The 16,342-nt window shown below is 34.4% G+C and overlaps 1 protein-coding gene across 1 annotated transcript in view; it reads right to left on the bottom strand.

The window, feature by feature from the left end:
- Positions 1 to 16,342, bottom strand: part of RICTOR (RPTOR independent companion of MTOR, complex 2) — a 76,173-nt gene that overhangs the window by 47,354 nt on the left and 12,477 nt on the right. Inside the window, exons 3-10 of the mRNA XM_010008715.1 lie at positions 11,956 to 12,087; positions 10,710 to 10,773; positions 6,249 to 6,375; positions 5,111 to 5,280; positions 4,796 to 4,863; positions 3,519 to 3,586; positions 1,107 to 1,189; positions 358 to 445 (exon numbers count right to left, since the gene is read on the bottom strand). Coding sequence (XP_010007017.1) covers positions 358 to 445; positions 1,107 to 1,189; positions 3,519 to 3,586; positions 4,796 to 4,863; positions 5,111 to 5,280; positions 6,249 to 6,375; positions 10,710 to 10,773; positions 11,956 to 12,087 — 800 coding nt within the window. The remainder of the gene's footprint in view (positions 1 to 357; positions 446 to 1,106; positions 1,190 to 3,518; positions 3,587 to 4,795; positions 4,864 to 5,110; positions 5,281 to 6,248; positions 6,376 to 10,709; positions 10,774 to 11,955; positions 12,088 to 16,342) is intronic.

Below are 16,342 nucleotides of genomic sequence, written 5' to 3'. Positions count from 1 at the left end.
AAAAAGTTATGTCTGCTAAAGTGCAGTGGAGATAACCTACAGATACATAATATATAGAAAAGACTTTTTAGTAACTTTTCTGTAACATGCACCAACGCTGCTACATTTCTAATGCTTCAAAGAAGTCTAATTTGTAGCCATGTGTTTACAGTCTGTGTAAATGCTTCACTATACTCCACTGCTGCTCATTTATCAAACTTACAACACTTAACAGTCAATTAAGGATTTTAAACAGAACTTCAGAGTAGCCAAAGTGACAAAACAATAGTGACATTATTTAAAATATAAACAGTGAAGAGTTCAACTATGTAGAAGAGCTTAACAGAATTCTTACGTGAATTAGGTCTAAATACTTGCCTACACTGAGAAGTGCCTCAATAAATTCTTCTGCGATAACAGGGAGAGGAAGGCGAAATATATCATAGAGAACTTCCAGAAGACCTCGCTACAAAAAACAAAAAACCCACAAACTCACCACAACATATATTTTACAGATTTACAAAAAATGTCCTTTAGTTTACTATTAATACTGAAGTTGAGATTTTAACAGAGTGCTAAAACTGGTGGTTTTGTTTCAGTGTAACTTTTTTTTATTTTCAGTTTATTTTCATAAACTGAAGTAATATAGAAAAGAAAGGAAGAGGTTTTTTAAACTTAGAACTGTGCCTTTTTTGCACTATGAATTCTGCAGAGCTTCAGCTACTCAGATTGCCTATTTTTAGAACAGTTAACTGCTGCCACCATCTACTTATCAGTGCTACAGATAATTGGAAAGAAACATTTTTCTTTACCTCAGATTCAGGTCTCAATATTATGTTTTAAACTGATAACTACAGGTACTGTGAACTTGCTTTGACTTGTGACCAGAGTAAAAATGAATTTTGTACTTTCTTCTCTGCCATTCCCTCCTTTCAGACATACAGGGTGTGATTCCATTCTCGCAGAAGTTCTATAATGGAATTATAGGCTTGAAGTTGGGGGACAAAAACTCGAGTCTCATAACTGGAGTCTGTGTTTAAACCACTAAATTATTCAAAATTTTAAGAATATATTAATTAGAACATCGAATATTATTCCTACATAAGTACTACATATTTACCACCTACCCGTATTTCCATATTTGGTATACAGAGTACCCCAATAAGAGACTGAATGCCAGAATTTCCAGGTTTGCACAGGCTGATAATACCTAGAAAACATTAAATACATTAAAACACTCCTTCTAAAAAAAAAAAAAAAAGTATGATGTATTTTTAAATCTTATTTCCAGTTTGATTATAAGCACAGATGAAAAAATTACTAATCTAAAGCATTTTCACCTTTATAATGCAAATCCTTTCCAACCAGTAATGTTTAGCAAAACTTTCTCATCACAAAACTTTGATTCCTCATTAAAAATTATACCTTTTTTTGTCCTTTCCACTACGAACATTAGTTTCAAACTACGCAACATCATTTACATGGCATAAGGTGCAGAGAGAAAAAGCTGTCAAAATAGAACCTGAAAGATTTTAATCAGCTTGGCAGAACTGCGAGCAGTTTCTCTATCAAAGGCTGTATTTTAACCAAACAAATTGTTCAGTTCCTTTAAAATCTGACGTGAATTCTAAACAGCAAGTTTAAACATATCTGGCATTAACACTGTCCATTCGCCATTTTAAAGCAACTTTTACAAAAAAACAGTGTTCATCTCCAGAAGTTTCAATACAGTAAATTTAACTTTGCGTTAAATGTCAGAGCCTCTTAAAATTTGGTCCTTTTGCACTGCATTTTTACAAAATTACTGTAGTATTTCAGTATCTTGAAATAATTTCTAAATATTACAGAATACCACCTGAAGATCACACTGTTTCTCAGCCTCGATTTATATTGTCTCTTTAGTAAAATGTGGCTGCAAAGACAGTAACCTTGCTCAGTTCCTTGGTCATTCTCTTCATACTTCAGAGAATAGATTAAAATTTAGAGAGATGTGCTAGCCAGAAAACAAACAAGTTTCTCCATAGTGCAACTTCAAATGAACAAAGAGAATCCAGGTATGCACACCTTTATCTCATGTATTATAAATTTACAAAGCTCCATTCTTCAAAAATTACTGACAGACGAAAAAGATCACCTACTATAGTAGGTTATTTTCACTAATACTTTTAACTGCTTTACGTGAACTTGAAGAAAGTCTTCAACTTCAAAGCTTTCATGTCACAAAAGCTTAGACAAGCACATGTTGGACTCAGGCACATGAATAGCATTTAAGTGTGTTCCACAGTGCACCTCCAAGGACGTATTTTTCCAAGAGCATACAGTGACCACATCCTAGTGGCAATGCAGGAATAGATTTGGGTGCATGCAGTCACTGCTGCATGCCTCAATTTTATTTCTAAGGACATGATTGCACATAAGGATAAAAGACACTGCAACCACCCATTCTGAAGAATAACCCAGTCTGAAAAATCAGAAAAGCAGACTAGCAAGCACAGCAGGCAGTACAGATGGGCAAAAACCCACCTAAAAATCCAGAACAAAACCCAAGAACACACTCAAGTCTCATTTTGCTATGTGTCTTTTGGGAAGACTGATAGGGTAACGACATTTTGCAATAAAAACATTTAAGATATTAGTCTCCAACATCAGCAGTAGTATAAAAAAGGAAACAAAACACATAATCACTAAAATGCCACGGCAAGTAATATTTCCAACACAATTGTTTCTACAGTTGTGAGTTTTCAGGCACATGCTATCATTGCTACATGTCTGAGTAAGGGAAGATGCAGCAACACTCCTATCTGAGACTGCTTCCTAAAACTTCCCAAGCTATCAAAAACTTTCCAAGTTTATTTCCCAAAGGGAGAAACTTTTGAACAATACCTGGATATTAAATGAAGCTTACTGATAATTTTAAGAGCATTACAAAATAAAGTCTAAAATAGTCTTAGAATGAAAAAGGCTTTCCGTATAGTCTGAATCTTTCATGTACAGCCTGTAAAAATTTGATGCAAAATTTTGGTAAATGGTTGCATTAGTAATCTTTAAGACATTATCTTTCACATGAGAAACCCAAAATAACGTCCATTTGCAATTTCTCTTCAGCTCTAGCACCTGCTAAAAGCTAGTGTTAACAAAACAATGCTGTTAGTATCTCTTCACATAGACAAGAACACTTCTTATTTACAGTGGCAGAAGCATCTCATAAAGAAATTCTTATGTTGTTATTCTCAACATCCTCTCACCCATCACATGTCAAGTACCATCAAGACACATCTAAGGTATTTTCTAAGAGGGATAAGAAGAGCTGTGTCTTGTAAGTAGAGTTAGTCAAAGAAAACTACATATGCATCCTCCAATTTAATATCAGAACACATTTTAGTACTATCGTAGGAAGGTATTGATAAAAATCAGACACAGCAAATAAGACAGATTCTATGTTTAAAGAAATCATTCTTTTTACTACAATGTAAAATTCCTCTTCTAATAATAATAAAACAACAACAACAACAAAAAAAACCCCAAAAAAACCAACTTACCTGCCCATGATCGAAATGCTGCCACTATTCCCATTTTACTAGCTAGGAACCGTGCTTCTCTGTCCTCCCTGTCATTAAAACAACAAATGTCACAATACAATCAATGACCATAGAACAAACAGCATTACTAAAATAGCAAGTAAAAAGTAGTTAACTGAAATTTTAGATGGGGGACAAAACCCAGAGTGAGAAAAATATTTTACATATGCAAATACATGTGTGTATATATGTATTTATGTAATACATATATACATTCACAAAGAGTATGATTTTTAAGTATTGTTACTTTTCCTTTTTATGGGGAATTACCATGGCAGAAGGGTATCATCATGAAATGAACAGCTATATGTGGTCAGATGAATCACTCTGCATCTTCACTGACAGTGATTGTATGGCCAGGGATTTGGATGTTACTCAGTTACCCAAATCTAAGCATCTAATCACAGAAACACAGAATAGTTTGGGCAGGAAGGAACCTTAAAGATCACCTAGTTTCAACACTCCTGCCACAGGAAGCGACACCTGCCACTAGACCAGCTGCTCAAAGCCCTATCCAAGCTGGCCTTGAACACCAACAGGGAGGGGCCAGCCACAGTTTCTCTGGGCGACCTGTGCCAGTGTCTCACTACGCTCACAGTATAAAAAATTCTTCCTAATATCTAATCTAAATATAGTTTTCAGCTTTATACTGTTCCCTCTTGTCCTATCAAAATGTGACCTTCTAATGCCACTTGGTAATTAGAAAAACCTGAATAATTAAAGTGGGAATAAATCTCAGGAGTAGTAGTCCAAACTCAGGCACAAACAATTTGTCAGCTATGAGATCAGTTTATACTCAAGGCTTGATCCAGTTAGGTCTTTGGAAACTCTCAAGGATGAAAGTTGCAGGACCTCTCCTGTTCCAACACCTGACTGGCCTTGCAGAAAACTGCAAAACTCTCCCCACTTGTATATGAACTTGGAACCTGACTTGTTTCAGTTTCTCATTATTGCTTCTTGTCCTTCCACCATTCACCATCATGAAGGGCCATGGATACATCTCTTAATAGTCTTTATAGATATCAGAAAGACTGCTATTCCAGGGCGGAGGGGTGGACAGGTTCCAGGCTAAACAAGCCCTACTAAATTATTTAATAGTCTCTTAGGAAGCTGCATTCTAACCTACTGTATTCAAGTAGTTTAGTATTAGTTGATTGCTTCATTTTCAGTTTGGAAAGAAAAATAGTTTAATTCCAATGAACACAACTGGTAGCACATGTAGCAGCACTAACACTTACTTGAGTTGTCCTTCTGCTGTGTCTGGATTATGCCTGTAGTGAAAATCTGTGTAAGGAGCTAAAATTCGCTGAACAAAAAAAAGACATGCATTACTTTCACATGAGAATACAGTTAAATGGGTCTTGCCCTTCCTCAGTCCCACTCCAATATGTCATGTTATTCCTGCTTTATATATCACTATGTTCTAGCCTAAAATGTTGTATTTCAAACATTTTGCACAAACACAGAGGGTGAAATCTGAGATAAAAATTAAACATTTTCATTAGTAATCCACAGTTTAACTTCTGTCACTAAACAAGTAAAACTGAACCCACCTCTAATTCTACATCTGCTCGCACATACTGTCGGGTCTTTGGATGATTAATGAGGTGCAAAACTGTAGTTATCAGAGCCTCATTTATTCGGCTTAGTTGACAATCAATCACATTTTTCAAGATGGTACTTAAACCACCCCGAAGAGCCACCACCTCGGGATTCTGAAGTGCTAAATAAAAAGAACCAGGTCACTCTGATGAGTAATGCGAAAGAAAACATTTCACGGCTTCAGGTATGACAAACCTGTAATCTCTTTAGCACATACACCTTATTCTTCCTCAACACTGCTAAGGCACATGTAAAGCTTTTAATGGAAGTGACAGACATTCATAATTGAGATTTTAGATTAATGTATCATGAAAAAAAAATACTGGTCAGTCAAGTCATCAACTGTGCAGCAATTTATAAACTTATTTCCAATCAAGTTTTCATGCAGAAGTTTCTGGATTTCTCTGCAAAAAGGTTTAGTTCTTTACTGGACTGACAGGGATACAATATTTATACTAGAGTATAAAAGACCAACAGATTGTTCATTTCTCTGCATCAGAAGTCCGTATCTTGAAAAAAATGCTGCAGCTATTTCCCACTGAGTTTGAAAAACTGAAACTCAGCATCCACGTGCAAGTATAGGGAGTTAGTATAAACCACTGTCCAGACAGCCTTTACATGGACAAAAATACCGAATTCCAGAAGTCAGCTAAGCACAGTACCTGCTGTAAAAATTTTTCAACGACAATTTTTTGTAGTTTTCTGAACTCTTGTGCATTTGTCAGTATCTCATGTATGGGATTTCCCATACTTCCAGCCCATTAGTTTTAAAAACATCAATTGCAGAAGGGAAACATTTTTAAGGTAATGTAAAAATTGGCAAGTCTTAAAAGGAACAAATAACCCCTGAAATCTTCAGGAACTTAAGATATTTTGATTTCAAGTTGAAGTGCTTTTGTTTTACTTGAAAATAATTACTAAAGTCCATGAATGGACATTAAGAACACTTAACATCTAATTCATTGTTAAAGGAATACCCTTAATTATTTGAATACAATCTATTTAATTCAAACCCACAGAAGGTAATATCTTAGAAAACTGATCACAATTGTGTAAAAAAATTTCTTTATTAGCTTTCAGTTGTCTTACCTAGTTCACAGATAATGGCTATACACGCTCGAACCATTCTGTCTCTTTCTTGAAGACCATCACTTCCAACTGCTATCAAAGAATTAGTAATAGAACTGGGGAACAATGATGCATTCACAGTGATCATCTGCCAAAAATGAAAGAAAAAGCCTTCTGGTTTCTTAATAATATTTCTCTAAATACACTCAAAGATTCACCAGCATCCTGTTTCCTAAATACAACTAGACAGACTACTCTGTATTACACTGATGTACCTGACAAATCCTCAAAACTATTTGTTTTTTTTCTAGAAATTCTTTGTTTGTCATTTTACTTTATCATTATCTTCCTGCTTCAGTTTTTTATTTTTATATGATTTTAGCATAATAAGAAAGGGGTAAAAAAACCAAAAAAACCCAACCAAACAAAGAAAGTTCTCTCTGATGCAGAGAGAACTATGGCTCCTATTTAATATTTTTTTTCCTAAGAATTTCTTTATCAACCAAAAGTGCTATCCAATGACACATCGCAAATTCTTCTAGAAGAGTCCTTCATACCGCAGGAGATTCTTCAATATCTACTTGCTTAATTAGCCAAGATGAAAATTTCCTGTTTCGTAGGCAGATTCTTAGACTGCTGCAATCTACAAAAAAGGCCAGTAAACAGAAGAAGCTACAATAGTTTTTGGAAGGCAATTGTCAGTAACACCCCTATGTCCTCTTACATAGTAACTGATCTTCCTAGAACTGCAGCATAATTCAACTTCATCAGTTTATACAGTTATGGCACAAAACCCACACACACACACCTTAAAAATGTTAAACTGAAAAGCAAAGATGAAAACAAGATCTGTTAATCAGGTCACTCTTGAATTAAAAAAAATGCAAAAAAATTAAGACAGAAGAACAAATTTTAATAGCCAATGGTTATTTACATTACTAAAGAGCTCCCATAGTATGGAAATCCCCAGCTGATAGTTCAGGACAAGAGGAATTTACACCAGATTAATGTGCAAGACCTTGTGCACACAAAGGCAAAAAAATCCACTCCAAAAAACCCAACTCATACCAATAGTTCTCGCCTTCCTCCCAATGATCCTTTCACTACAAAGGTTGAGTAGCTGTATGTTCACATTTTCTTCATAGTTTACAAAATTTAAATATACTTTTTTTCTATATTATTGAATAAGAACATCACTAAACACATACATTACTAAGGAGGAAATGGATTTTTTTCTCTGACCACTTAAAAAGGAATGATGTAATTTGCTATAGCCCACTCAACCATGTCATAACTTTTTTTTCTACTAATAAATAAAAGTGAGATGTAAAAAAACCACTCAATACCCAAACACCTAAAAATGTAAGGCTAGCTTTCCAAGCTGTTGTTTAATACCCCTTTTGTCTCCAAGAAAAACACCTTCATTGTTTTTAAAAAATTGTTTTGTCCTATATTCATTTTATAGCTTCTTCAGATGTCTTACAGGTATTTGTTCAATTTTTTTTTTTTACCCTCTTTGTAAAGGATGTTAAAATGGGAAGAGATTGACAATTTTGACAAATAATTTGAACACTTTAACAAGTTTACTTTAAAGATGTGCATTTGAAAAAAATTTTGTCATACATAATGTTGTCACCCACAAAACAGGAAGCTTTAAGGTAGCACTATAAAGAAAAAACAAAACTCTTCCACACCCACGCAGCCTTTCACTTTTACAATAGCATGAAGTACTAAGAACTGGCAATAGAATGAGTGCACCAATCCACTCTTCAAAATTATAACCTTTTTTTCTACTGATACTGACATATACTTCATGTGAGGATACAAATAGCCTCTTAAAATTGTTCTGCTACATTGTTTTCTTTGGTTTTAAGACATAAGAAGGGAAGTTTTTCTTTCTTCTAACATTCAAATCCAAGTATGTAGAATAAATACAAACTTTTGCCAATTGGTTCCAGAAACCATTGCTTTAATTCTGCTCTAGGTATTGAAATGCAGTGCTAAAGACCTAGGACAGGGGATGCAAGGCTACTTAAAAGCAGCTATGATTAAATAAATAGCAGACTCTGAATGTGGTCTTTAATAGTTCCTTTAAAAAAGAGGAACAAGGTAGTTCATATTATGTCTACCCCTGACTTCTGCTTTAAAAATAAAACATCCTGCCTATTAAATAATTTTAAAATAGTCTTACTGACTTCTGTTAGATGGAAAAATGCAACTTTATGCCACCCTTTTCACACCTGAAGATACTGCTGAACTGCTAAGCTCTTACTAGGAAATGCAGAGGTGATAAAAGTCAAAAGACACAGTGAGCACTCAAAGCCTTCAAAAAAAGGAGAAACTAAGTTTAAAAAGTATAATGTTGTTCTTCTTTTCTTCTACTTTAACCTCTATGTTTTTTTATCAAGTTTATGATTAAGTGCTGTTTATAAAATCATAGAACAGGATTAATATTTTCCACTTTTTATTCTACTCTATTAAATGGAAAAGAAGTGAGCAAATGTTTACATTTTAAATTTTTATGTCTATGCTATTCTTACATAGGCATTTTTGCTATCAAATACAAGGTTAAAAAATTGCATATAGACTTTGAAACCGAAAACAATAGTTCCCTGATGCTGGTAAAACCCAGATCAGCTCTTCCATGGTTCACAGCAGTTTATCTCCTGCACAAATGAATTAACTTTTTTATTTGCCTTTCACTCTCATCTTCTAGACCTCCATATAATCTTTAGGAATCCTGGTATCAAATCACTGAGTCTGAGATGCTGAAGGAGATTAAGAGAGATGGGAAGATGGCAAGAACAGGGTACCAAAAAGACAAGTGTGAAAACAAAGAATTTGCCATTCAGGATGTCTCTCACATACTGCTTGTAAGAGAGAGGTCTATGCCAATGCACAGTTAACTGCTGTAGTCCAGACTGGACATGTAAAAGGCATTTACTTTACTGATAGCCTGTTTGGGTTTCTTTCTGTTTGACCTTGCTTTGTAAGAAACAAGGATTTCTAGGTAGCAAAAGATGTTAGGAAACATCTTTCATCAATATAGTTACCAGCATGGAAGAACTATCAGCATCCCTCTATAGCATGTACATTCCATGCAGGTACATCCCATGCATGGCATCCTTGTACAATGATAAAGGAAAAAAAAAACCTAACACAAAACAGTAGTCAGCTCTATAATTTTTTTAATATTTATGTTTCAGGATAATTTTTTCAAATCAAACTAATGTATTTACTTCTTTTGCTTCCTCTTCTGCTTTCAAACAAGACAGAAGTCTTTGCTCAACTAGGAAATGCATAAAAAAGCCCAAGAATAAAGATCGCAAATTTCTGACCCAAATAAAACCAATTGATTACAAACATGTTTCTATTCAATCTTCTGATTAAACTTATTCTGACTCTACACTGAAGTTCTGTTTTTAATGCAGATTAGCAAAGAGCTTTTATAAATTGCAACTTCCTCGAGGATCCATTCCTGTATGGCTGTGGGTTTTGGTTGTTTAGGTTTGGAGAACATGGTGGTGTTTATAAGCCTCTTTTTGGCACAATTGTTAATCAAGCATATTGTCTCTTCTCTAAGACAAAATCCAAGTGAGGTCATTATAAGAGAAGAAAGTGCTATCAAACTTCCATATTTTCAGTGTAAATATATATATAAAAATACATATATTCATTAAAGAGACTGAACACATGCATTGCTTCTGGAGAATAATTCTTCCAATTACTTCAAACTACTTGAGCCTTCGGTGGTGCTCCCTAAGATGCTCAGTAGAATAATATAAGTACAATAAAGAATAGTCCAGATGAATAAAAGTCCAGTACAAAGGCAGAATACTTTGTTGCTTGAAAAATACACCTTTGGTAGCTGTATATGCCAATTTATCTATGACAAACTTGAAAGTGCAGCTACCACAGCTTCAAACATCTCATATCCACAGGTACACAGTACAGTAATCATAACAGACTATGTCTTATTGTGTATCTGAGAAAAGAACTATGGATAGTATCATGCTCTACGGATCAAGCAATAAGGCTAGAAGTATTCCTTCAGCTAGTTATTCCTGCAATGGCAATTTGCCTCATTTCTTAAATCACACAAAATCTCCCATCCTTTATTGGCAGATGCTAAAACACACTATATAATAATGATAAATAATTAGATGGAACTTAATCATATGGTTCTATTACCCTTGCATTCATATTTTTATAATTTTTCTCCAAATCTTGTACAGTTTAATCTCTATCAAAGGAAAATTAGCAAGATTTTTCTAGCCCATTAGAGATTCCCAGGGGTAAAAGAATAAAACAAAAATGGGTCTCATCACCAACCCCCTTTTCTCTTTTGAATAATGAGCTATAACTTCTTAAGATAAAGGTAAGGTATAAAAGACAATGTGAAAGACACTGCTGATGGAGAAAACCAGGATTCAGCACAGCTGACTGGTATACCTCATAAGACCATATAAAGTTAGATTTTACCTTTCTGACTAATCGAAGTGCTTGTGTTCTTTCTACTTCATTACTTTGTTGTATGTCAATGCACCTAAAATAAGTTTAAAAAGACATTTTGTTTATAACAACACTAACTTTCATGTTAATTATTAACATCCCATGTTAACATTTATGCAACAGAATAAACAGAAAGAAAAATACTATGACTTATTGTTTTAAGAATCCTGCCTTTCATCGAGAATACCCATTATGATTGGTCAATCATATCTGGTTTATGTTGTTTTTCAGTTATCTTAATTATAATTAAATCACTAGGACATTCTCAAACATACCAGGTAAGACATACCAGCTTCAGCAAATATTTTCTGAGCTAGCTGCATTTGTCACTTCAAATGAGACTAAACAGAGCATTTGTAATGTTTCATATCAACGTTTTATATGTTCTATCTCAGATCAGAAAAGTCCTTTCGCTCCAAGAAGATGAAACAGCCCACTAAAACTGGCTTTGTGTATATATTTATAAACAGAAATGCACACTTCTGTATCAGTATACTAGATTAAACAAGATTTTAACAAAAGAAAACCTAGACATGTTAATATTTAGATCTACTAATCAATCTGATCTTCTTCTTATCATTATTTTGCCCTTTGGTGTTCTTCTGTTGTGTTATGGGTTATACTTAGATTACGAATTCTTGGGCATGAACTATTTTTTAGCCCTAGCTTTGCACTAGAGGCTCTGAAGCACTATGGTAATAGAAAGAATCACAAAAACTCACATAAAAACAATTTAAGACATGAAAATTACTGATGTTTCAATCTTCATTAACATTACAGATGAATTTATGGTTAATGGCACTTATAATTGAAAGACATTTTTTAGATTACTCATAGTATATAACATATTAGGACATATATTGAAAGACATTTTTTAGATTACTCATAGTATATAACATATTAGGACAGTATTTTATTTGGATTTGCTGGTATGATGTATTAGCTTTCTGTTTTTAAAGGACATATTAATGTAGTTTTATAAGAGACATTCTTTTTACATATATCAAGAAAGTAAGAGGATATGAAAACATCTCTTCTGACCTGTCTCAACCATGAAAAAGCAAGTTATTTATGTTTATAGATGTGGTGTTTAGGGACATGGTTTAGTGATGAGCTTGAAGTGCTAGGTTAATGATTTGTGATCTTAAAGGTCTTTTCCAACCATAACTATTTTATGATTCTATGCATTTAAAACAAGAAAGGTGAAAAAAATTACCTGGCTATCAAGTAATCCACTTTCAGCTTTAGCACCTTCTGGAGAATACTGGAGTCTCGAATGAGATAGCGGAGTGCTCGCAATCCTGCTGCTCGCACCTCTTTTGCTTCATTTAGTAAAGCTAACCGCAGACTACAAGGAAGGAAAAAAGAGGGACAAACAGTTACTTAGAAGCAGGTAGACTTCACTATCTGACATGCAGCTACTACCTACTATTGGAAATAACAAGTTTGATTTTTTTTTTTAAAAATGTTCTCATTCATTTCCTGGCTTTCAGATCCTCGCCTCCACAGGCCTAGAAGGTAAGCCTTCACCCCGTCAGCAGATGTAGACAATATATTATTCTGAAAAAAGCCACAAACAGCTTTTTTTCCATCAAAGAAAAGCCTGTACATCCATTAAATAACACAAGACCAAGACCTGTATATAACTTGTTATTTGACAACTCAGTATTAAGTCTAGGAAAATTAAAAGTTAGAGGTCATTTCCTTGTCCACTAGGCTGCCAACCAGTAAGTGTGATTCCTCAAAACAAAGTCTTGACACCAAACAGAGACAAACTTGCACCTAAAGTAACTATATGCACCACTCACTAAAGATGTCATAGTACCACATTATGTTTGTATTACGTATGGCAGTCATAACTGAAGCAGTGCCACATGGCACATACTATAGTTTCATTTTAATGTACAATCAACACGTCTCTTAGACAGGTTTTGAAAGCATTTTGCTTGCACTGAAGTGAGCTCTTCCTAAGCATAACTGTCTTTATAATGTAATTTCCTAAATTCACTATCTAGCTAAAAATAAACAATACTGAAAACCTCTAGAGATGGAGTTTTAAAGTACTAACACACACTGTCCTTCTGAAGGACCTCAAAAGATTTGCCCCTTTTCCTTGACTACACAGGAAGGGAAAAAAAAACCCAGCCTCCCTGTGATTTGTTTTAGTTGGATTCTTTCAGCGGACATCTAAGAATCTAAATACTTCAGGCAGTAAGGCTGAATGTCTACCTACACAAATGGATTATTTTTTTATTTTCTTATTCTGGAATCGTCACGCATGATGACCAGCTATTCCAGGGTCAAAATCTTCTGAATCTTTCTGGACATTAATGGATCTGAGTAAAGGTCACTGCAACAGGAACCTACTTCGATGAGGTATCTAGACATGGTAGAAAGGCTGCAATACCATATGCAAATAAAGATGAAAATATTACTTTAAGCACATAGTGAATTACTTCAGGAAGATCGTATTTGTTACAACATCAAATATGATCCTTCACATAAAGAGTGCCACTAATTGTCCTTATTTATTTACTTTAAGCTCAGCTAAAAGAAAATGAGAAACATTCTCAATACCGTGAAGTAAGAAAAATTCTTCCTTAAAAATAATTGAACTAGGGGAGAGATTTATTTCCAAAGTCATTTCAGAAAAGCAGACTCTTTGATTATGCTGAATAGATAACAGGTATTCTTTAAATCATGAATCATGCTTTGTTTCTAGTTTCACAGCTTTGCAGAGATGGAAGTCTGAGGGATAAGCAGGTCTACTCAATGGTATTTTCCTGTTTGGACTTCTACCTCACAATTCACAGTTTGTTTGCATATGCCAGCTGCAGAAACTTCAGCAGTTTCGTTTTAGGGTAGAAGTAACCCATTGCTCATGCAAAGGGTGTTGTCGCTATGCATGATTTTTTAATTACAACAGCCAAGTACTGAATCTTGGTTCCCGTCCCACAAAGCAAAGCATATTACTTCTATATTTGAGAGAAAAACATTTATTGAAAGGCAGACCAAAACAACCTTTTGACATAGTTTCTCAAAACCAATTAATGCTTTGAAAGCTGGTCCGACAATTCACAAGAGGAAGATACAATGTGAAGGCAGAATTTCAGAATTAGCAGCAGTTAAACAATTACATAGGATGACACTATAATGAGATTCAGCATCCAAAAGCATAAAGGACCAAAAATGGATGTGCCACTATTTTTAAATAGTGAGAATGCAATGAAAATGCACAGCTAGCCAGAAAGATACAGACCTAAAATAAAGGCCATAGAAATCCATTGCAGGTCATATGAAAGCAAAAACATAGAAAAATGCACAAAGATGAACAGAAAAATTTCAATTAAAAAACCCAACTAAACAAAAAAAACCAACAATGACTGAACCGCAAAAACCTGAGAGAATCTTGAGCTTATATAGAAAACTAAGATATGCTACAGCAGGCAGAAAAAAAAAAAAAAAAAAAAAAAAGTAGGAAAACCTATGTGCACGTGTCTGTATGTGTGTGGTCTCACTTCTCATCTGTGCCACAAGGAGAAAAACTGAGAGATTATACTGGACTCAATGAATAACCAAAAAGGAAAAGGAGGAGTTAAGTAAATACAAGACTGTCAGAGCTATGACAGGAACATTTTCTTCATACTCAGTAACTGTTTTAGAAGGATGCATGAAGATCCCTATCGTAAAGCCTTTTTAATTATACAAAATATGAGTTAGGCTAAGAAGTGAAAATGATAGAAGAACTGGAAGAAATCCACTAGTAAATATTGCCAGCAACCCACCAAGCTTCACATCTTAGTATCTGGAAAGAATATTAATACAAACTGTCTTAATGTATTCACTAGCACCATATTATAAACAATAGTGGCCAAGATGGAGGAAAGGTAATAAACAGGTTTATACCAAAACAATTCTAAAGCACATTTAAAGGACTGTTTATGGTCTAAAATAAAATCACCTTAGGATAAAACTTGTTAGTGATGTGAAGCACCCAGCAGAATTTACACCAAGTGTATTTCACTAATCTTCAAAAATACTTAAAAGGAGTTATTACAACAGTACATAAAAAGGCATAAGGTGTTGCTGAAGATTGCACTAAGGGATATAAAGAGATTACAGACTGATGCAAAGTAGCTGCAGAAATCAAAATCTGCAAACACAAATTCAAAGAGCAGAGGTGAATAGAAGACTTATCCTGACAATTTTCTGTCCTGATTTTATCCAGGTTCACAATCTCCTTTTGTAGGCAGTAGTTACGATACAATTCCCGATTTGCAGGGTAGTGGGGGAGGGGCAGTGTGCAGAAATAGAGAGGACAATGTTATTTATATTAATGAGAACAGGATGGCATTACGAGAAACTTTAAGAGAACTTAATTATTACGTGCATGCATAGCTCATAAGATTGTGAAGAAAACTTAAGACTATTAGAAGTTACTTAATGCATATCAAGACCAAAACTTTGTTATAAACTCATACTACATGATTCTAAAATAGCTAACAGATTAAGAAAATAATTTGCATATGTACACTCCATATGAACAAGTGGCTTGAAGTGCTAAAAAGATGTCATGATTGTATTAACAGAAAAAGTGCAATACTACTTTGTAGTAGTATTGCATGACTAACCTCCTAAGACAGTATTACGGCTGATAAACATTAAGGCTGATAAAAAGTCTGAAAGACCTAGCAAAGGATGTGATAAGAAAGCATATTCACTACCTACTACAGGATCATTCTAAAGCATCACATCCACTCACTGCATTGTTTTTGACAAATCTCTGTTTGATCCACAGCCAGGTAATTGTGAATATTCTGATTTTTGCTTTTACAGCCAAAGCCTCTTGGCACATCACTAAAAGACCTCAAAGGTTTCTGAGGCCTACATTTTCTTCCTGCAGATTGCACCTGCCTCTGGTTTGGGTAAACATTCTATCAAGGTTACTGACCCCAATACTTAGAACTTTACAGGAAATATAGAATTATTCTTGAAATCACTGATTCCCTTACAGTTTAGTGTTTTAAGGTTAGTCATCCATACTTCACAAAAACTCACAAAGTGCTTCTTGCATCCCAATAACATCTCACGTTTTCAAAGGAAAGCAAGTTTGTTCTGTAGAATAAGAAGGTTTCTGTATTGAAATCTAAGATAACGTTGGCAACATCAGCAGAGCAAATTACAGGACTTGCATGTTGCTTAGTCTACCTGAAGCTCATTTCCAAAATTAACCAAGTTAGTCTGCAAGTTACTCAGAACGGCTGTATGCTATACAGCAAAATACTATCTGCAAACAGAGTATTACTGCGGAATGGTCTTAACTCTGTAGAGGAAGATTTTTAAAACTTCCTGAAAAACCTGCATTTTCTAAAAAAAGTCCAATCTATAAAAATGTCTGAAGAACCACCAATCAGCACAGTTATGGTTGCTCAAATCTGAGTACTTGAGTTGTATCCTTGATTTGAAAATTGTCGCTATAGCTGAATCATCTACATATAGTATAAAAAAAGTTGCGTCTCATACATACACACACTAGGAAACCAGTGGGCTGACCAAAGTAGCAACAATAACCAATAAAATTTACTTGCTGTATGTATTTTTAT

The sequence above is a fragment of the Chaetura pelagica genome, unplaced genomic scaffold, assembly GCF_000747805.2.
Source record: "Chaetura pelagica isolate M959 unplaced genomic scaffold, ChaPel_1.0 scaffold31, whole genome shotgun sequence".
NCBI lineage: Eukaryota > Metazoa > Chordata > Aves > Apodiformes > Apodidae > Chaetura > Chaetura pelagica.
Note: the sequence above shows the minus strand (reverse complement) of the source record. Positions and strands in the feature narration are given on the sequence as shown.